The following is a 22,397-nucleotide window of genomic DNA, read 5'->3' on the forward strand; positions in this document are numbered from 1 at the left end:
ATTTTTGGACATTGCAAGGACTATGTCGATATATTTTAGCCACTCAAAATCCTAGTTGCATTAAAATGAACCATAGCCATGAAGATCTGGAGTTTAATTGCTGGATACGAGTGCTCAGTAAAGTGTTAGCTGTGTTGCTGCCAGTCCAAATTGCCACACCGATGCAGAACCCAAAGAACGGGGGCCAACTACAGCCAGTAAAGCATTCCCAAGTGGTCCTTGGAAACATTTCACTGTAATTAAAGGAATAAAAAAAATGGCCAGTATTACATTTATTTTATGCAGAGTCTAGTTGGAGGAGAGCCACGGTTTAATATTCACATTGTCATCCATATTTTCTGTTTGATATTTAAACTTCCTCTGCGGATGTCTAGAAAGTAAGGAGCAGTTTAAGCCTCATAGATTTATCAATGGAATTTATGCCGGATCATATTTCCTCTGAATGAGCTGGCAGCAACCCATAATGCTTTGCAAGTGATTTAATCAGGGGTTGGCACTGTGGCGATGGTGTGATTATGGTGATCGTGATCAGTTTTGTTTCCCTCACTGCAACAATTCAAATACGGATGCCCGTTGAGCCAACGAGCGAACAGAAAGTGCTCCTTGCATCCGTCCGATGTCTCCAGACTCCTTTAAACAGATCTACGTCTACCTGCCACCCCGTTTCAAATGTTGCCATTGAGAGCGATTCAACCACGGTTATCATATTATTTTATTTCAAGAGCTTGTAGTGATAAAACTTTCCAGTATTTCCAAAAGAAATATGAGGAAATATGCCTTTCAGCATACATGTAACAAAATAACTTTCTGTATCACTTAGTAGAGAAACAATCGCGAGGATTTTCTGTTTGTTCTCTGTACAATTGGTAATTAAATATAATTAAGTTTTAGACTGCCAGGCAGACAAAGCAATTTGAAGGAGATTTGTGATAAAATTGTTATAAGGATTTCTCACAATTTTGGGAAATTTTGTAGACTAATGGATGAATTGATTAATAGAAAAAAAAGAAATAATAGACAGATTTGTGATAAAATTGTGAAAGGGATTTCTCACAATTTGGGGAAATTTTGTAGACAAAAAGGATGAATTGAATAATAGAAAAATAATAATAACGGGCAGATGAAGTCCTTGTTTCAGGCTCTTTCTTTCTGAATTGCTATCTTGTTCATCATCTTGTGACCTATGGGGGGCCCGTAAACCCCCAGATTGTGAACGTTGTGAGTGTTTGTAGCAGACGCCGTTTAACTACCAGCTGAGTGTGGAGTCCTGACTCATCTCTGCATCATCTCCCCCCGACCAGCTTGGACCATAAATCCTGGGGTGCTGCCAGAAATGCTGTGTTCCTTAATACGTGACACCGCATGCGCCTCTCATGCATTTTCCTCAGATAAATTGGCTCATACTTTACATTTCTGAACGGGTCCCTCCAGCCCCTTCCCACCCACCTCACTAAAGGCACGCCCGGAGCGAGGCCGGGGGAGACGGAGACACCAGGCAACTGAACTGCAGCGTGGAATAGTGAGCAGGTAGTCCGTCCTTTAAACCGAAAGGATCCATCTCTCAGCCACTGTGTCGGCAAGAATGTGGCCCCGAAGCAGCTGGATGCTGTTCTTTAGCGGAGGCTGCACTGTGACCTCCCACCGAGAGAGGAAAGCAAAGAGAATTCACTTATAGGAGATCAATAAAATACCACTTTTAAAGCTAAAAATCCATAACTTTCTCCGTGGTCAAACAACGGCAGCGGTTGAGCCTTTAAGCGCTGCGCTTATGAAGTTCTTTCACCTCATTGTTGTTGGCATGTAGTGTAAATGTCACCACATCAACACAACTGCATTAGTCACTAAAGTGATTCATTTAATTATCTTTCTTTCAGCATTTCTGAGTATAAAGTGCAGCTCACTGTGGCTATGATGACAAATTATATTTATTTAAATCATATATTTTCACTGTAATATTTTGTGAGCCCCAGCCTGCTGTAAAGGTGACCGCTTTTAAAAAGGTAACTGCTGTCAAGGTGTCCTTGAGCAAGACTTGTAATTTCTCCAGCAGAGCTATATGCTGCAGGTGATGTAGATGTACGGGATAGCTCCCAGGTGCGGGTGTCTGTAAATGTTAAAAAGCCCGTTATTGCAAAAGCTTCCCTGAATTAGATAAAGGCCAGGAAAGGAATGTGGCAGAGATTCTTCTAGGAGGGAAGCAAAGGAGGAAGGCCGGAGAATGAGCCATGGGGAGGTTTATACGGGAACGGGTAAATATAAAAAAGGTAATGTTCCTCAATTTCTCAGAGGTGAGAGTGGACAGAGGTTGCGGAGGGAGCTGGCGGATGACTCCCAGTGGTCTAATAGTAAAAGAAGAGAGTTGCAGCGTTTGCCTCTTCACACAGACTGGCTCAGCACTTGTTTCCCCTTCAATCTTCCATTTTGGATCGAAACGTTGTAAACCGGGCCGTTAATTGCGGCCTTAACTCAATCAGTGACGACTCACAGGAGATGTTGTGATTGTGTGTGTGTGTGTGTGTGTGTGTGTGTGTTTGTGTGCGCTCGCATGCATGTCTGATGGTTGTCTGTGTCCTTTTGTGCGCATGTGTGCGTGCACAAGTAATGAGTTTTGGTGCTGAGGTACAGAGAAAAAACAGCAGAGCCCAGCTTGTCCCCGCCAGGGGACTCGATTGGAGGAGTCCTGCCGGTGGTAAACAGACAATTGGTGAACGGTTTTTAAGTCACGCCATTTCGCGCATCGGTAGTTTATCCTCCTGACGAGGCTGGTGTTGATTACCCCAGAGACTGTGTCTTTAAGGTCATCAATGATGATGCCACGCTGACCTCATCTGTACTGAGAGCAGCTTCTACAACTCTGCAAACATCAGCAGACAGTGACGCTGGTACCCAGTAAAGTACAAGATCTAACTTAAATGCATTAATAAAAAGTTTAATGAACTCGTTTTGTTCATGGCAGCCATCTTGGAAAGCGATAATGACAGACAATGCAGACATCAAAAAACTACCTTGTACCATTAATTAGACTGTAATTACTAACTGTTGCTGCGGTGGGTGTGTTAGTTTGTAGGGCAACAAGATCATTTATGCAAAAGTCAATTCTTTAAATTGGATCATGACTCCATGCTGCTGTCTTTGACACAGAAAAGCAACAAGCACATAAATTATGCATTTGGAGGACCAATATTTGATATCTTTGGAAGGAATATCTGGCCAAATAACTTTTTTTTAAAGTTTTGAGTAATGCAAACGCTTTTCAACAGTTCTATTTCTTTAATTTCCCAGTAGGCACCTTTGATGGTATTTTATAACAGCAAGCCTCTAAAAGTTGCTTATATGTGCAAAGGAAACTACTGGAGTCATTTTAATATTTACAGTATGTACAGTACCTATCGCTGAAACAGTACTATTTAAACCACTTTGGCACAGACACACATGGACGAGTCAGCACGTCTGCCAGTTTCAGCATAAATGCATGTGTTTGGGAAGTAGTGAGCAGGCGACTGGATAAATAAGACTTTGTTTAACTGCACAGGTTGTGTCAGAATTAGTATTGGGAGAAAAAATAATATTCTTCAAGAATTCAATGTAACTCGAGGTGAGTTATAGATATACAAATCATCTTTTTAAGAGTGAAGTATTACTTTTAATTCCCTCCTGAGTTGAAACCCACAGTTTTTTTTTTTCCTCCAGTCAGAAGCCATTACTGTCTTTTCTACTGCAAGGTTGGACTATGTTTGTCAAAAGCAACAACTTGTGTCTTCCAGCTGTTTTTAATGGATTTTTGAAAACAGTAGGAGCCTCTGGCAGTAATGTGGGGCGAAGCAGCAGCAGAACAAACAGCACTACCTTCAGACTCTGAAGAATACCTTGGTGGGTTTATACTTCTCACATCCATTCACGTCAGTGGGAAAACAAAAAAAAACTATTTCACTGCTATTATATTCTTTGAAAGTCAGGAGCGCTTGTTCTTCTGCTTTGATGATATCTAGCAAAGTTATTATACAGAAAAATGATGGAGGACATGGATTTGTTTGTGTATTCAGTTCAGTGAAGCAAACAAAAAATTCTTGACACCACTCATAATGCCTCGCTTTTGTTATAATTATATTTTTTTTACTACAGGAATTATAGATTTGTCTGTAACTGTAGGAGATGCTCTGTTTCTGTCCACTGTATGTTTTTTAAGTGTCTTTAGCTGCAGCGCTACCTCACCATTGTTATTTATTGATACCGTCAGTTATTCTCCAAAGACTCTTTTTAGCACAGATGTGAAAGGTGCAATGGTGCTATCTTTCTCTCTCCCCCCCCCGAGCTATTTGCCTCCCCTGGCAGTCTTCACCAGCTTGTGCAGCCTTTACTAACTAGCTGTGCGCTCCCACTCGTAGAGGAAAATGATGATGAGACAGCAAAACCGGCGCAGAGACAATGCACAGCGGAAAGAGAGAGGAAGAGAGTTGGAGAGAGGGAGGGGGGGAGAGGGCCGCATAAAAAAAGAGAGAGACGACGAGAGAATGAGAGCCATCGCTCTTTTTTTAATGCACCTTTACCACATATATATATGTTCATCCCCGGGGAGCACTATGTCTCTGTCTGGGCCTCTGCCTCCCTCTCTGCGCCTCTCTCTCTCTCTCTCTCTTTTGTTGTCATCATTCAACGCGTTTTCCCTTCCTCACCCACCCCCCTCCTCCCCCACCACCGTAAGTTATTAAATCTCCTCTCACCCCCTTCCACTGTTTCTCCTCTCCTCCCTCCTACCCCCCCTCCCTGCCCTGCAACCTCTCTGTCTTGTGCCACTAAGTGGACTGCTTATATAACGGCGTCCACCTAGAGGGACTGCTCTCACCCAGCCAGCCCGTTCTTCTCACTCTACCCTTTTTAGTATTCTGCTTTTTTCTCTCTCACTCGCTCTCTCTCTCTCTCTCTCTCTCTCTCCCCTCTTCTGCACCATCTTACCTTCTCATCCTCCTACAGAGTTGTTTTTCCTCCTCGCCTTCCTCTCTTCCCTTGCTTCTTCTATCGCTGACTTTACGATTGGAAAGAATGATCCTCCTGCTGTGTAGCTACGTCTGCTGAGGCTCTAAACAATAAGCAGTAAAGTAACAGGGTTGCGTGTTAATCTAAGGCTCAAACTATTTGTTCCAACGATTTCTATGATTGATTACTGTTAAGTATTGAAGTTATTTAATTATTAAACAAATCCCAAATGGGCTGCTCAAATGTCAGGATTTTCAATTCTTTTTTTTTCATTCTTCTACACTATGAGTTGAAGATCTTTGTTTTATTGGACTGCGATTGGAAACCAATAACAATTTAAAGAGGTCACTATTGGCCTGGAAGTTCATGACATTTTTAAAGACAAAACGATCAAAAGATTCATCTGGAGAAAAAACGCCCTAGATTCATCCCCAGCCTAGGACAATCAAGCCACATGAATGCACCAAATAAATTGTCCATTTCATTAGCCTTTCATGTACATCTATTTCACATCTGTCAACTAAAAAATGAGAAAATCTTAACAGCATTTCTTGTTCTGTAGCACCCAGCAGCTCTTTGTCCATGAATACCATTGACTGCTCAAACACACTCTTCCTCCTGCTCTTTTTTCCTTGCATTCAGCTCCTCTGGATCGCCGACGTCCTCTCACCTATTTCTCAATGACTGCATCACTCTCTGACTTTTTTACACGCCACTCGTATGCAGGATTCTCCTCACGGCGTGATTTCATATTCACCACAGCCTCTTTCTCCCACTTTCATCTTCGCTCTATCTGCTTACCATTCTCTCTATCCCACACCCATTGTACCGCTTTATCTACCCCTGTCCCCCCCCTCCCATCTCAAACTTCCTCCCCTCCTCCACCACCAACCCCCTTTTTCTAAATATAGTCCCCTTTGAAGCATAGCTGTGTTGTCTCTTCCCGCAACACTGCAAGACAAAAGTCTGTCATCTCACATCTGAGCAGCGGGGATAGAAAGCACAGATAAGATTGATGGCCCCCAAAAAGAACAGTGGTTAAGAGAACTGATATTCATCTGCCTGTGTAAACGAAGGGGAAGGGGAGGGGATGAGAGGGAGAAGGAGAAGGAGGATGGGAGTGTAGGAGAGGATCCAGGAACAAAAAACAGTTGTAACGCCACAGCGAGAAAGATGGCGAGACGGAAAAAGAGAGAAAGAAAGAGAGAGAGGTGTTATGACATTTCTGATCCACATTTTGTAATTGAATAATAATCTCTCTGGAGGCCTGACCTAGTAAGGTAAGCACGTGTGCGCATTAAAGAGAGAGCTTCTTTGTGTGTGTTTGTGTGTGTTTGTGTGTGTGTGTAGGAACAAGGCATACATAGGGATTGTTGTGTGTATGTGTGTGCTCCTTTGTGTTTGTGCGTGACACAAAATGTGTAGGAAAGAGAAGACAACCAGGAGAGGAAGAAAGTGCAGAGCAGAAAGTGGGGAGGTTTGCTGTTAAAACACAGGACAGCACCATACCTCCACCTAGCGGTGCAGACGAGTCATTACAGCGGCAGTAGACGCATGTTTCACATCGCTGCAGCCAAGGACAATTCCCATCTCGTCAGCTCACCTGCAGGAGCCCTCCTAATGACTTCTACTTTGTCTAATTACAGATTGTGTAATTTACATAATAAGTATGCTTAGTATTACAAACAGTGAAGATCACAGCGTGGCAGCCGAATGCGAAATCATATCACATTATCATCTCAGTTGTTCAGTGACGAGCCTTGATTCAGGGTTACTGTATTGTCGTGTACATTGCATACACACACACACACACACACACACACACACACATTCAAACGCTCAACCTCAGAGTGGCCTTCCTCACCAGCCTAGTCGTCCATCAGCGGCGGTTGCCAGGGGAGCTTGGGCCATCATACGTACCGCGTGCAGGCCGGTTCCCCTGCGGCCGGGGCATACATCGCCACTGACAGGATCTCCTTCCGCCTCACTGACCCGGCTTGTAGCTGGCTCAGGGGGGGAGACAGGAGTGCAGATTATCATTCTCAGCAGCGTTCTCTGCACTCGCCACAAGGCGTTTAGTGAGGAAATGTAGGTTGTTATATGCAGAGGGTGGAGGTGGAGAAGAGGGTGTAAATGCGAGCTGAGGGAAAATTCTGTTGCTAAGGCCTCTTTGTGTTGCTTTTACGTTGAGAATTTGCAGCTTTTCTCTTTTTGTAAATGAAATATCTTTCGGGATCTGACCGAGATTGTGAGCTCTGGAAACTTATGATGGTTTTCACTATTTTCGGATATTTTATGGACTTAAGAATTCAAGGAACAGTTTGTAGGATTTATGGGGATTTATTTTGAAAATTGAATTGAAATTGAATATATTATTCATAATGGCATTCATAACATTACTGCACAATCACCTGGAACTAAGAATTGTCGTGTTTTGTAACCAGAATGATACTCAGTTGGATGCGATCTGCAACCTGACCACTAGATGCCACTAAATCCTACAATCCCTTATCCTGCCTATTTAAGTGTAAAAAATAATCTATTAATGTGTGTCAAGTTTTTCTAGTTATACATCAGAAATAAACATTAATAAACAAATTAATAAATTAATTAGAATACATTTTGAAAGTGTGAAAGGGTTTAGTAGATTATGATGATATGAAATGGTGACCATGTACTATTACATCTTAAAAATTGTGGGCGCAATTTTGAGGTTATTACTATTTGTCACACAGATTTGGTGGGATTTGGGTTTTATGTACTCAAATTGATCAAAAATGATCATAAATACCTCTAAAATATAATTTGGAGATATTTGCAAGAATTGCATTATTATGCGATTGATGGTGAGCACGTCTGTTTTGTAATCTGCTCAGAAACCCCCATATTGTAAATATACCTAGTAAAGCCGTACATCCTCTGAATGGCCAAGGTCTCTAGTTTGTGGTTGTAATGAGGCTGTTATTATCCTAGAGGTCACAACAGGTCATTTTATACAGTGACGTCAAGTTTAAAGAAAAGGTCTTACTATGTGAAATGGCTACTATGGTGACGAACATCATCACACATGAATACAAAGGGGCTAATTTGATCCACAAAAGTCTCAGCTTCTATTTATGCAATTCCAAGACTGTTTAGGGACCCCAATATGCAGAAATATATAAATACACTATTCTTAGAATAGGCGTAAATAACATATTTGTAACTCATGCAAGGCAACTTTATTTGCCTGAAACAGGGTCCACAACAAGTGGCAGTTTTATGTGGTTTTATGTGCGGGACTATTTCTTGGCTGGGAGAAGTGATTTTCTGGTGTCTGCCTGCCTGGCAAATTCAGGCTGAAGACAAGACTCCAAACTATTTTGTTTTTACCCGATAATGAAAACAATCCATTATTTGTGGCAGTAGTTACTTATCACCTTATCTGTCTGCCTTTCCTTCTTTTCTTCCTTCAGGCTACGGAGGGAAGGATTCACGGTGCAGGTCAGTGTCAACGACTACCTGGACATCTACTGCCCGCACTATAACACCAGCCAGCGGGGGACGTTGGAGCGCAGCGTGGCCGAGCAGTACATCCTGTACATGGTCAGCTACCGCGGCTACCGCACCTGCGACCCCCAGCTGGGCTTCAAGCGCTGGGAGTGCAACCGGCCCCACGCGCCGCACGCCCCCATCAAGTTCTCTGAGAAGTTCCAGCGCTACAGCGCCTTCTCGCTGGGCTACGAGTTCAACGTGGGCCAGGAGTACTACTACATCTGTGAGTCAGGCCAGCAGACGGTGGTTCATTGTGATGGATGGAAAAAAGCCTGAGAGTGCTGAGCATTCAGTATTTTAATATTGTCTCCTCAGCTGCTGTCACCCACATGTATTGATGGCATGTGGGTGTTGCTAATAGATTCTGGAAGTTCAGCTGAGGATAGGCGGTCGCTCAGCTGCAGAGCTGCAGTTTGCACAGCTGATTGTCCTGGGCGCCGTGGCCTGCAGAGGGCACAAGTTTGACATGTGTGTGTTTGCTTTCTGTTTTAGCCACGCCCACCCACCACCACGGCCACAGCTGCCTGAGACTGAGGGTCTACGTCTGCTGCTCCACCGGTGAGACCAAACAGCTCTGTCTTGCCTCGTTTTCAAACCATTTTCCTCTCCTCCTGCGTCACTTCATCTCCACTCTATTCCCCCCTCGTATCTCTGTGAGTCGCCCAAACGCACAGAGAGACAGACAGTGAGACAGAGGAACTAAGATCTGACAGTCTGGTCTCAGAGAGGCTTTTACTGCCGCGTGCTGTCTTGGCGAGGTTTAGATGACGGCGTCTTTTCCCTGGAAGCGGCGCTTCCAGAGTGATGGCTTAATGTTATACTCTGTCTCAGTGCTATTACAATAATGCTCTGTCTCTTTCTGTGAACGACGGGCTCTCATGAAGCCAGACAAAAGATGTAAAGGAGGGGAAACAGATTCAGCTGCAAGATTCAGCTCTCTCTCACACTCCCCCGTCACTCTCTACTCTACCTCTCCTGACCCCCCCCTCTTCCTTTCTCTCCCCCACTGTCTATCTCCTCTTCTGGCTCTCTGATGCCTGCTGCCCTGTAAAGTGTGTGTGTTATTTTTACCCTGGTAGCCTGCTCTCTCCCCTGCAGGCCTTTGATCAGGGAGCCCAGTGCCGAAAGCCTCCCCCCTCCTCCTCTAACCTTGTCAGCACTAATACATCCCACACTCAGGCCAGTGTCAGCCCCTGTGTACACATCACCTCAACACCCACCCTCCCCATCCCTGTGTCACGGCTAATCTATTGATGTGTGTACCACGCCTCCGTTTGCTTCCGTGCGTGTTTGTGTGCAACGCAGCGTGTGTTCGAGGTGTAGGAGTTTGAGCGTGCGAGTGTGTGTGTGTCTGCGCATGGTAGTAAATCTTTTTAATGTGTGTGTGTGTGCGTGTATGAATGGCGATGTGTGCATTGGTGCATTTAGTCAGTTTACAAAACCCAACCTTTACTCAGCAAGGTCATTTTAACAGCTTGCTATCAAAAAGCTGTTGATTTCAGCCTCCTCCAGACCGTTCTCATTCTTCTCCTCATGTCTCCTACCTTAACCCTTACAATGCTTCAAGATAAGAAAGAGACGTGAATATTCGTGACATGTGTTTTGCATCTGCAAAGAGCTGCAACTTGATTGCCACCAGCTAGTGGCAAATTCTCTGTAAATGCTATTTCATCCTCCTAACTGCATCGGAATCACAGCCTCTCACAAAGACACATATTTAATATTTAGTTAAAAAACAAAAAAGATGCATAGACATCGACAAACCCACACATTTTTCATTCATGGATAATTTGGCAATCCGGACTGAATGTAATTTTATGTCTAGACGAACTGCAAATCTGAAAATCATTTCTGTCCACCGGTTCCAAATGCTTTTAATCTTTTAGATGGAAGTCTGGAGCCTCAGTCCAGGAATTCTTCATGTTTTTTCAACTGCTCCATGTTCTGCTATATTCGTATACAATTTAGTGGCGCCTAAAAATGCACATTTCACCCGCTCTTGTCATTTTAATGACGTGTTTTCTCTCCCTGTCTCTCCTCCCTCTCTCCATCCTCTGCTGTTTATTCTCCCTCTTCTGTCTTCTCTGTCTGTGTGTGTATATGTGGTGTGTTTTCTCAGTTTCCCAGGCAGATGATGACTCCAGTCAGACCTCTCCCGACTACACAGTTAGGCCAAACATCAAAATACACAACATCGGTGAGTGACTCTGTTGAGTTGATTAAAAAAGCAACATGAAGCCAATTGCCAGATGCTGGTCAGTATTTGGCTTAGGCTGCAAAGCTTGATTTGTGTCCCTATCACTGTGGAAAGGCACCAAACCTTTGTTCGGTATTTAAATTAATTTAATGATTAGCAAAATAATATCCACAGGCCATAGTTGGTTGATGAGTAAAACCTTTATTAGTGTATAAGAACACAAATATGTGAACAAATGAGGACACTAAACCAACAGCAGACTCATGATCTATTATGCAACATTAAAGGGTAACTCCAGTTTATTACAATTTGGGTCTATTGGTTATGATAAGATATTAATCACCAAACTAACATGGAAGCACCAGGCTAGTATGTTGAAATGGTACTGACCTTATTATACAGTTCATTTGGCAGTGTCGGTATAAAATTCAGCATTTCCGTTTTTACTTAAATTCAGTCATGACAGGACGCTTACTCAGCTTTAAGTCTCGAGGCAATCAACAGCCTCATGCTGCCTTACATGAAAAACTATTTTTAATGAATAACACACAGAGAGGCACAGATCACTTACTGTATTTGGGGAGAACTAGACTTTTCTAGTGAGCATGAGTATTGGATTGTTTCGATACTCAGCATAGCAGGTACACAAAGTTGAGTTATAATTAAACCAGAATTACAAACAAAAAAACAAAACCTTTATCTCCTATAATGCACCACACACACACACACACACACACACACACACACACACACACACACACACACACACACACACACACACACACACACACACACACACACACACACAGCAAAACCTCCACAAGGTCAGTAGATGTCTAGTAAGGAACAAAAGGTCCATGTTTACCTAAGGAGAAAGCATGTGAGCGAGCAAGTAAATTGTGCAGCTGAGTGGTTACATAAACCCTCTACTTTTCTTTCTCACAAAAGCCTCTTGCCGGGAATCATTTAGTGTGCTTGTTTCTGGGAGCTGTGGGCAGTCTGTGACGAGGGCTAAGAGAGTGTGACCTGCCTGAGATGGAAACTGAGACCAGCAGAGACGGAGCGAAGAGAGCTCTTGAGCCATCGGCAACGAGTACCTTCAGAGAGAGAGAGAGAGAGAGAGAGAGAGAGAGAGAGAGAGGGGGCAGAAAAAGAGAGACAGACAGGGAGAGACACGGTGAGACAGAGAAAGTCAGTGGGATGAAAGACAGGAAGGAGGCAGTGAAAGAGAAATGTGGCGGGAGAAAGCCTGGTAGAAAGAGGGACAGATAAGAGAGAGAGAGAGAGAGAGAGAGTGAAGCAGGCAGAAAAGAGATAAAACCAGAGTGGGGGCAGAGAACGGGGGGTGGAGAGAAAAGGGGCAGAGGAAGAAAGAAAACCTCAGTGGTGGGCGAATTGCTCAGCAGTAACTCAGACTTCAGCTTACGTAGAATTTAATATAAAAGAAACACACACACACTCACACTGGCAGGAAATCATAAAAAAAACATAGCCTCGAGCATTATGATGCATTTTGCTGAATACATTTGGAGGAATAACAAAATCAGGACACACAGATTTATGCACACGCACACACACGTACTCAGCGAGAACTCGTACCCCCGATGGCCCTGCTGACCGCTGGACACCCACTCTCTGACTCCGCCTCAGGACCAGACCGGCTCACAGACTGGCTTAGCATCAACACATCTCTGCCTCTCTCTCCACATATGTTTGGACTTGCTGTCAGCCTCTTTACTTTATTATTAGCTTGGCTTCTACGTCACACGTTCCTTATTTAACAGGGTGTTTTGAGGATAGTCCTGGTCTATTACAACTTAGGTCTTGTTTTTTTGTAGTTTCGGCCGTTGTATCTATGGGTAATAACAAGGCTGTTAAAGCTACTGTGGGGAACTTTTAACTGGTAAAGAAACTACTGAATACAGATGCCTCTATTTGAACTACATAAATCAACAAGACCACCAGAGAGAAGATTGGCTATTTCTATATAGTTGTTCTTAAGGCTTGTAATTGATGCCACAGGGTCTGATTTCCCGCAAATTAAAATTAAATCACCAGAAACTCCCTCAGGGCAGACTCCAGCAGGGCCTCCATTAGAGACCAGCCCACTGCGGACAGACCCAACCCGGCTTCCCTGCCGCCTTTGACCTGCAGTCAGAGCTCCGGCGGGAGGTGGAGAGCTCCATGCCTGGCATCAGCATCTCCTCCTCCAGCCAGAAGCAGAGCTTTGCCTCGCTGCTCCTCCGGTCCCCGCTGGAAGCCAACCCACACTGCTGAAGACCCAGGCTGTATTGCTGGGCCCTCTAGAGGGAAGGGAGGCAAGGGAGGACCAGAACAGGACTCAGCAGAGACAACTGTCAGACCCCTGCTGCAGTAAAATGACCCGGAAAACACTACCGCTATTTACCACAGGGACCGCCAAAATCAACACAATATTAAAGTTCCTCTTAGTAGCTTTAAGTTAGTTGCTAAAATCTGGAAACATGGTGACATTGCTAAAGTCGAACAGGGCAAGAAACACAAGTGGTAAGAAGATTTTAATAAATCCTCGGATCAGCCAAACTTACTTGGAAGAGTAAGCCAACAATAAAAATATTACTCAAGCTGTCTGCTGTAATCATCACAGTTTATCATTTGCGAAACGAGCCGCTGCCACCGTTGGAAGGCTGTGTGCCAGCAGTGCTTGGGAATCACTTTTGTGAAATGAGATGCTGTTGGCTTGTTTACAACCTGCCTGATCGACTGACTCGCTTGTCTTTGTTTTCCAATTAGAAAGTGTTTTCATATCTCAGCAATTACTTTGGTGAGCCCGCTATGTAACATAAACTACAAAAACAAGATCCAGGTTGTAATAAACCAGAATCATCATTTAAATTGAGCTGATTTATCTTCTTTATGATTTGAATTTCCTAAACCCTTTGAAACACACATCTGTTCTATATAGCAGAATAGCAGATATTTGTTATTGTAGTGCATCTCATAACGAACTCCTTGTTTCCACAAATGTGCTACAAGAGTTCAGCATCAGCCTTGCTGCTTGAATTAATCATAACCTTATAGTTTCCTGCAGCAAAAGCTTAGTACACTCTGTGCATTCTTCCAACTGTGACTTGCCCTTAAACACTGTCCTCCTATATAGAGTGTCTGCAGCAGTAGAAGGACTTAGGCCTGCAATATAAATAAGGTAGTGGACCGGAAAATGCAACAATAAATAGATCATTTTAGGATGCATCAATAGGCACCGGCACCCTAAGACTCATCCGTTCTGAGTGGCTTGTTTTGTGCACATTTTTTCACAATCAGTCATAAGATTTACTTGTGATGCACTATGAAAACCAAAACACTAGATCCAATATATGCAGTCTGTACACTCTGGCAAAATCACAAAGAATGGATTGCAGTAGCACTATGAATTGCACATCATTTGCCATCGCTATCTGCCCCTACACAAGGTCTATTATATACAACATGGGTAGATTATATGGGTATATATTACATGCAATACATACAATATTACAGAGGAAACAAAGTTTTGCAAGTGCAAAGCAATTTTGCATTTGATAGCAATTGCCTTTGCGCCAGGAACACAGAAAAGAAGAAAATAACATTTTCAGACTGGGAGCTTCAGGTCCGGTCTAATGAGGTGCAGAGGCATCACTCAAACCTTCAGGCAAACAATTTAAGTGTGACTGAGACAAATCATATTTGCCAATTTGTCAATGTTGTTTTCAAACCAAAACTTCAGACTGTAAAATAATAATAGTTATAAAGATTTTTACTCATAGAGCACCTTTAAAGCCATAAGCACAATGTGCTTTCCAAGCAGGGACAATTGCAAAAAGGTAAATTACTTATTAAAGAACACTGTTTATTAATGTGCTCCAAGGAGACTAATAATTTCAATTAAACTGCGTGTGGCTATTAGCGCTCATCTTTATTAATTGGACTGTTTTTTCAATGAGGAAGCCAAATGTATGCATATGACCTAATTTAGATAGGCACAAATAGCACAGGAGCACCGAGACGCTGTTAGGGGTACTTTTTGAAAATTAATGTTTCTTTTTGTCTCATTTTTGCAAGTTTAGTGGCTGTAAAAGTTGCTCAAAATCACTGGTTCAAAAATATGTTGGACCACCTTTGGTGCAGCCTCCTAGGCATTATCGTTTTAGGGTGGAGGTTATAATGTTGTGTTTTGTTGTATCACGATGAAAATATATTTTCAATTGAAAGGAAGCTACCATAGCGGTTGGCAGGTGCAGTTAAGTTTAATGTTTTCCCAGACATTCAAATACATTTTTATAGTAACAAGTTTTTAATTTGGTTTTTTTTATGGAAGAAGCTCCAGGCAGCTGTGAGGCAAGATGGCATTAAGGTATGTGTTAGCCAGTTAAATAGCCTCCAAGCTATCACACCTCCCCCACTGACCTGTAGATCTGTAACCATACATGACGGGTCCATCGCCTCATGTAGTTCACGCGTCACTGCGAGTCTACCACCGTCGTGTCGTAGTTGGCACAAGGACTTATCAGACCAGACAGCCTTCCTCCACTCATCGACCGTCTAGAGCTGAGGTTTCTTATCTCACTGTAAATGCCTCTGGCTGTTCACTGCGGACGGGAGAGCTGCCCCGCGCGTTGTTATACCCCCATACAGACGAGCTCAGGAATTGATTGCTGTATCCCACAATTGTACTGTGATGTTCGGTGTCATACCGCGGACCTTTGATAACTTGTTAGGGCCCGAGGCGCCCGACGTCCCCCACATTCATCTTCCAAGGGCGGCCTCCTTAAATAGCAAGGTTTTTTTTGAAGAGGTGCATCTTGTGCTGCTTTGTGATTGTCAAAGCTCTTGGCGCCCACAAATGAAGTCTGCACCCCCACACGAAAATGAATCAGTTCACAACAAACTCCAAGCAACTGTGGAAAGGGATATGTGGCTGCATGTACTTGTTTATGTGAAAATAAGAGAGAGCTCACTTCTTGTTTCTGGTCACTGAGTTTACATTTTATTATCTTTGCTGAAACCTTTTTTGGAGAGACAGACCAGGTGGTGTGAATGCACCGCAGTGACCTGTGGCTCCACCTGAGGCGATGCTGCTATATACTTTCCCCTCCTGCCTTCACCGACTGTGTTCTGTTTGAGTTCACCCCGGTGCGCCGCGGTGTGAATGTCAGTGTTGTGTGTCATCGTCTCAGACAGATAGCTCGTGTTCCTTAAGAACGACTCTGACGTGGGCAGGTGTCGCACACGAGACCAGGAAAAACCGGAGCGGTCGGATGGTTTGCTCTCAGACGGAGACAGCAACAACAAAATTCCGTACATTCATCAAACATCAAGCTGTCGTGTGGTTGCTCCTATCTGTTATCTCCTGTGGTTGTCCCTATCTGTTATCTCCTGTGGTTGTCCCTATCTGTTATCTCCTATCACATCCCGTGTTTTTACTTGTAGCCAATTACTGTCTCCATTATATTTTGCAAAACCCCAGGCAAGGCTTTAACGTCATGGCGACAAACAGCATTTTGAAGACACCTTGCCTCCTCAATTTGATGCATTTCCTGTTGAAAGCCAGTTTGAATTGATGTTGAAAACGATATGCCGGCTGTAACTTTTACACACCGGGACATTATGATGACAACATAATAAAGTAAAAGTAATTTGGTTTTGATAGACAAACACAAGATTGTTGTCAGTGTTTGGGCACAATTTGTCAAATGGCAGCTTTCTTCTGCACTTAGTTGGATTACTTTATCTCAATGCAGCCAGCACTGGTTGTTCCTATAGTTGTGTAAAAAGCAGAGCTCTGTTTGGTTTGTAATAACCCTTTATATATAATTGGAAACATTATGTCGAGACAGAGCGTAATGACTCTGTTTAATCCACTTTTTACAGAATATTACAAAATGTGTTCTCCCAGCTCTTTCTCCGTTTTTCCCCTCCAGCTAATGTTCTGTTGTGTCTAATCAATGGCAAGGCCATAGTAATTTGGTTTGATTGAAATCCCTCTAGGATAAAAACATCATTAGTGTGAAAAGAAGAGTACGTCAAAAAAAAAAAGCCAGATCAGAAATAGAAGTGTTTTTAATGTTTCATCCCATGGGGGAAATGGCCATATGTAGCAGTGCTGATGATAATTGGTGGTTGGTTAATTGCATCATGTCTCTTTCTCTGCATATGTTAAACCACAATTAGCATGCATCACACACTGCCTTTAGATTGATGAATTAATAATGTAGTAATGGTTCGTTTCCCTCTGTCTGGCGCACACTATCTCTCTCACTCTTTCACGCTCACGTTCCTCCCTTTTTCTCACTTTCTCATTTTCTCTTTCTGTGACTTTCTCTGCAGATGAATTTAACCCTGAAGTTCCCAAACTGGAGAAAAGCGTCAGTGGCAGCAGCCCTTCACGGGACCGCCTTCTTCTCACCGTGGGGATGCTGCTCGTGTCTACTGTCCTTTTGTCCTAGCGACTTGTCGCCGAACGCGAGTGACACTTCACGCATAGCTGGGACCGCCTTGTCCAATGGGCTTTGTGCCCAACAAGTTGTTGTTGTTGTGAGAGTTGGCAGAAACACAGACGGGGATAAAGTAGAGGTGCAACAAAAACCACAATCAAAAGGACACAGAAAAGAAAAAAAACCTTGAACTTCACTTAACTAGACTTTTAAAAAGGAGAGGCCTTTTTTGCTGTCATATTCACACCAGTGTATTTTGACGCTCCATGTGTTGTTGGACGTCATCGTCATATGAATACTACAGCATTTCATGCACGACATGGAGACCACAACCAATATTCAGAATCAGACTTCTGTGCTGCTGTCATGCCTGTCAGCCAACAGGCAAGTGAGAAAGTGGACTTATAATGAGTTGGATGTAGACTACACACCCTTATTGTAGCATGGATATAAAAATCACCTGAGGAATTTAAGCCGCACCGTCTTTTGACTATACGCTTTGAAGAAATGTGGACTTTGCAGAGGATTTTTTAAAGCCTTGGACCACGGACCAGGTATGCTGATAGATAGAACTCCACTTAGATGTTATAAAGAGCAAGCTGGACTCTGGAACTGCACTGATCTCACCTGGGCTGTACAGGATATTTATGTAATCAGTCAGTGATGAGAACTGCTGCCATTATCCTGGACATTGAAGAATGTTTTTCACACTGGTGCGTTGGCGCTGCTGGTTAAAAGAGCCCAATGTGTTTCTTAAGAAAAGGGAGAGACTTTGTGAGAATATCCACGGGCCTTTTCAAGTATCCATTTTCACCAGACATCAAAAACACCCCTGGCTTTTGTGAGCTACAGTTGCAAAGCCGGCGTTTCTTAGAGGACAGCCAGTGCCCTCTCAGAACTAGTCCTTTGTCTGCATTTCTTGCCTTCACACTGTAACAACCCTAGAAAAATACAGACCCCGGACTAGTAATTTGACGGCACTTAGACGTGGTAGATGTGTGTTTTGTTCCGATGCGTTTACCTTCAGCACTTGGCTTAGATTTTTCCGGATGTCAAACCTTTCTCCTCTCAGCAATCAGCAGAGTCATTCAGAATACCACTAATTTACAATTCTTAAAAACCTCTTTCCACAGCAAGTTCCCATTAAATCCCGGAGAACGCCATCTATTCCTTTTTTCCACTTCAGAGGTTCCCAGCCAATCAGTGCTGATGTCCATTACAGCAGTCACGGTCACCATGGAAACGACCCCAAACAGCCGCCAGAGCGTGGCAGGTGCCTGAGGAGAAATAGTGCTTTGAGTCTCAAAGTAACGCTGCCGCCATTTTGTTAAAATAATTAAAAAAAGAAGAACAAAAACAACACGTGTGAATGTGCAAATAAAGAGAAGTTCACTTTTTTATATTGTAATACAGGACAACGTAGGCTGGCATTAATCAGATTACAATGTTGTGCTTTTTGAATTTATTTACTTTTCAAATGTATTTATTTAAACATTAAAGTATATTATTTATCTATCTAATTTATTAATGTGCATTTGTAGGCCTTTGCTCAATAAGCTATTGTGCCATTTTTTTATTCTTTTTTTTAAACAGTGGAATTTTTACTGCAGCATTTTGCTTGTATAGATAGATAGGCAGATGTAATCCAGCCTGACAAAAAGAGAGGGTTATGGGTTATGACTGATTAGTAGGGACATACACTCAGTAACCCTGCTCCAATGTAACAGACACACTGCTAAACAAATTATGTTGCTGAAGCGCTCGTCACAAACCAACTGTGAATGCACAGATGGAGTTGATGGAAGGGCAGCATTCCTCACTTGCGAAAAACAAAGGAGTCTGCATTGTAATGTATATTTATAATACATGCCGGTTATTGAATGTGCGTGCGTGTGCACAAGTGTGTATGACTCTGCGTGTGTGTGTGTGTGTGTGTGGGAGATGGCAAGAGAAAAAAAAAACGTGTGCACATTTGTGTGCGTATGTATGTAGAATGTGTTCGTCCGCGCTTCTCGAGTTTGTTGCATTTAGAAATTCCGTACCCGTTAAGGAGTCGTTTGTAGGATCTGAATATGCAAGTGTGTATGAGAGAATGTGCTCTTCTGTAATGTTGGTTTACGTTACCGGGTTTGGGGGAAGCGGGCGAAAAGCATTTACTGGAGTTGAAGACAACCACAAGAAATGTGTTAACCTTTGACAAGAATGAATAAAAAAAAAAAAAAACGAACTGTAAATTGATCCAAGAATGATTAAAACAATGCCTATTAAAATCTTTTTGCAAATTTATTTGTGTGTATTTATTAATACTGCACAGACATAACATACAGCCTTCTCCTACACCTCTGCCCTTTCCTTATCTCAGCAGTGACTCCTTCACCTTCACTCAGGCTGCACTCGCCTCTGTTTGTATTTCTTGATCACCACCTCCCTCCCTCCCTCCCTCACCCTCCACTTGTAGGTACGCTGGTTGTGAGCAGACACATGAACAGACAGCACTCTTGCTGCACACGGTCTTGGTGTCAAATTATCACCCTTTCTCACATGGTCCATCCGTGCAGCACCTCGCTTCGGTTCTGCAAAAAACTCTGCCATAAAACATAATGACAGCGTGGGGGAGTCACGGCTCCACATCTCCCACTCGATCCATCTCTCTCTCTTGGAAAAAAAAGAAGAAGAAAAAACAACACCTGCAAGCCATTCATGTCTCCACAAATCTGTCTCTCCACGTTGCTCTCCTTTCCCCTTCGTTCCTGTCAGCTTCTCTCTACTAATCTTTGTACGTGGAACAGAAAGAAGCTGACAATGGGGAGGGACACATGTTCCACATGCACTGATGTCCATGTCAAAAGAGACAGAGGGGGCCGGATAAGATATTTTTCTTTGATGTTACACATCAGGCCTGAAATCACATTAGAGACAAAGAAGCAGAGAACATTCTGCTCTCGGCTGCCAACTTGTCACCTCCAGTCCTGGGTCAAAGACTCTGTGTGTAGTGTGTGTGTGTGTGTGTGTGTGTGTGTGTGTGTGTGTATGTGTAGAGGGCTAGTGCCAACAGACTCTGTGTGTAGTGTGTGTGTGTGTGTGTGTGTGTGTGTGTGTGTGTGTGTGTGTGTGTGTGTGTGTGTGTGTAGAGGGCTAGTGCCAACAGACTCTGAGTTAATTTAATATTCTTTATGTGATTGACAATTTACTTGACAAAATGTGAATAATACTTAACCAAGCAGGTTCCGACAAAGTGAACGCGTCTCTTAATAAATGTTTCCCAGCAGCTTGACTCTCCTGTGAGTGAGCAGCTTCTGATTCGGCCTGATGTTTGTGCGTTTATCTGACAGGCCGATAATTGTTGAATATTACTGTAGGACTTGGCTTACAGTCCCTCGCCTTCTTATAGGTTTGGGCTTGCTCATAAATGTTTCAGTGTTTAGACACTGGGAGAACAGGGGAAGGGTTTTTAGCTTCTGCTCCAGGCCGCGAGTTGACAATTTAAACCATCATTTTTGCAGGAAATCGGCCTGCTCGTTTTTTTGGCAGCGAGGCTGTCTCTGGTTAGTTATGTAAGGGAATTACCGCTGTCATATTCACACCTTAAATTCCTGCCTAGAAAAGCTTATGTTTTGCCTGTGCCTAAATCAAACATTAATTGCTGCGCTTACTATTTAAATGAGAAAATCAGCCAGTGGATTAAAAATGCCCAACTTCCCCTGAGCGGCTGACAAGGAGCCTCAGGTTTCCATCGCAAAATAGAGACCTTAAAAAGTGCTCTGTCCAGACTCTAACTTCCAAAGATCATTAGCAAAAAGGAAGACAACCTCTTCTCTCAGTTTGAAGGCATGTTATCGTTTTCTGAATCATTTATTGTGAGATAAGCCATCTGTAGCACTGCCCTGTGCCGTCGAGAAGAATTCCCCTGACATGCTGCACCGTCTGGCCCGAACAATGAAACAGATGCATCCTCCTCAGAGAACTTGTTACAGCTCAGGACATCAATGAGACAATCATGGCGACTGGTGCTGCCTTCGAGTGCTCTTTTGGAAATGCCTGTTTTCGAAGGTTGGGAGTCGTGAAAATGAGCTGTGTTTCGTTCAGATGCCTCTGGCCAGAAAATGATGTCACTGACATAATCAAGGTTTTATTTTTGGAAACATTCAGCACAAGAAAATAAATTTGGCAGATGCTTTTGTCCAAAACAACACATTTTGCTCTTCCAACGCATCTTCCACGGTTGCTAAATTAATAGAAGGAGGCGAGAATCAATCACCAACTCTACAATTTAGACCAACCTGAGCAACCAGCAGGAAATGCATTAGACTTGTAGGCAAAATGATCCCTTTGACAGGTTGTGCAGAGTGCACATGAAAACATGTGTCAATACCAGCTATTTACTCACTTCACAGTCTACTTTCTTCTTCAGCTTGTATGAGTGATTGTTACTGTAATTGGAAATGTTTTCCTCTTAATGCCATTCAGTGCATTCACATCTGAGAAGCCTTTTTTCCAGTTTGTTTGTGGATTCCTGAAGCTTGACAGTACTTTGAGTTGGCACAGGCATAGTTTACTCTATGTGCAACCATGCATTTATTGTATTTAACAAGTAAGGTTTCAGTTTCATATGCTCCCTTGTGTCAGACTCACTCACAGGTTTTCCAGCTACACTTTAAAGACAACAATATGATGACATCTCAACCAGGTATCTTGTTACCAGACAGCAGATTTTATGAGAATATTCTGCTTAGTGTAACCGCCTAGTCTACTTTCCACCTACAGGTGTCGCCAAAGCTTCCTTTCAGTCTGTGTCTCTGCTGGGGAAGCTGCCTGTGAGATGGACTACAGGACATCTGAAAAACATCATGCAACAGATTTACAGTAAGCATGTTTGCCTATAGGATGAAATATTAGTTTAGACAAACAATGATGAGTTGGTTTATGTATTACATGGCCTGTGTACACTGAACATATTTTGCTATCTTTACTCATCTAAGCTGGTCTCAATACATGTTAAGCTGTTGAAGTTCAGTGGGACCAAAATAATCATATCTCCTGAAACTCATTCAGGGAGTCTTTGTGTGCCATTGTTCAAGGCTGCCGGTGAGGCTGCTCAGGGACATCCAGTGTTGATGAACGATGAATCAGTGAAGAAAGGCCGTCAAAAGCAACATTCTGTAAACATGTCTCTTATGTAACCGTTGAAAGGATGAGTTGATACTGTATTGACCATTTCTCTCAACCTTCAGGATTATATT

The 22,397-nt window shown here is 43.1% G+C and overlaps 1 protein-coding gene across 1 annotated transcript in view; it reads left to right on the plus strand.

Annotated features, from left to right (window-relative positions):
- Positions 1-17,169, plus strand: part of efna3a (ephrin-A3a) — a 55,953-nt gene extending 38,784 nt beyond the window's left edge. Inside the window, exons 2-5 of the mRNA XM_054606527.1 lie at positions 8,430-8,731; positions 9,001-9,066; positions 10,628-10,705; positions 17,051-17,169. Of these exons, the coding sequence (XP_054462502.1) occupies positions 8,430-8,731; positions 9,001-9,066; positions 10,628-10,705; positions 17,051-17,169 (565 nt within the window). The remainder of the gene's footprint in view (positions 1-8,429; positions 8,732-9,000; positions 9,067-10,627; positions 10,706-17,050) is intronic.
- The last annotated feature ends 5,228 nt before the right edge of the window (positions 17,170-22,397 follow it).

Source organism: Anoplopoma fimbria, chromosome 10 (assembly GCF_027596085.1).
Source record: "Anoplopoma fimbria isolate UVic2021 breed Golden Eagle Sablefish chromosome 10, Afim_UVic_2022, whole genome shotgun sequence".
NCBI lineage: Eukaryota > Metazoa > Chordata > Actinopteri > Perciformes > Anoplopomatidae > Anoplopoma > Anoplopoma fimbria.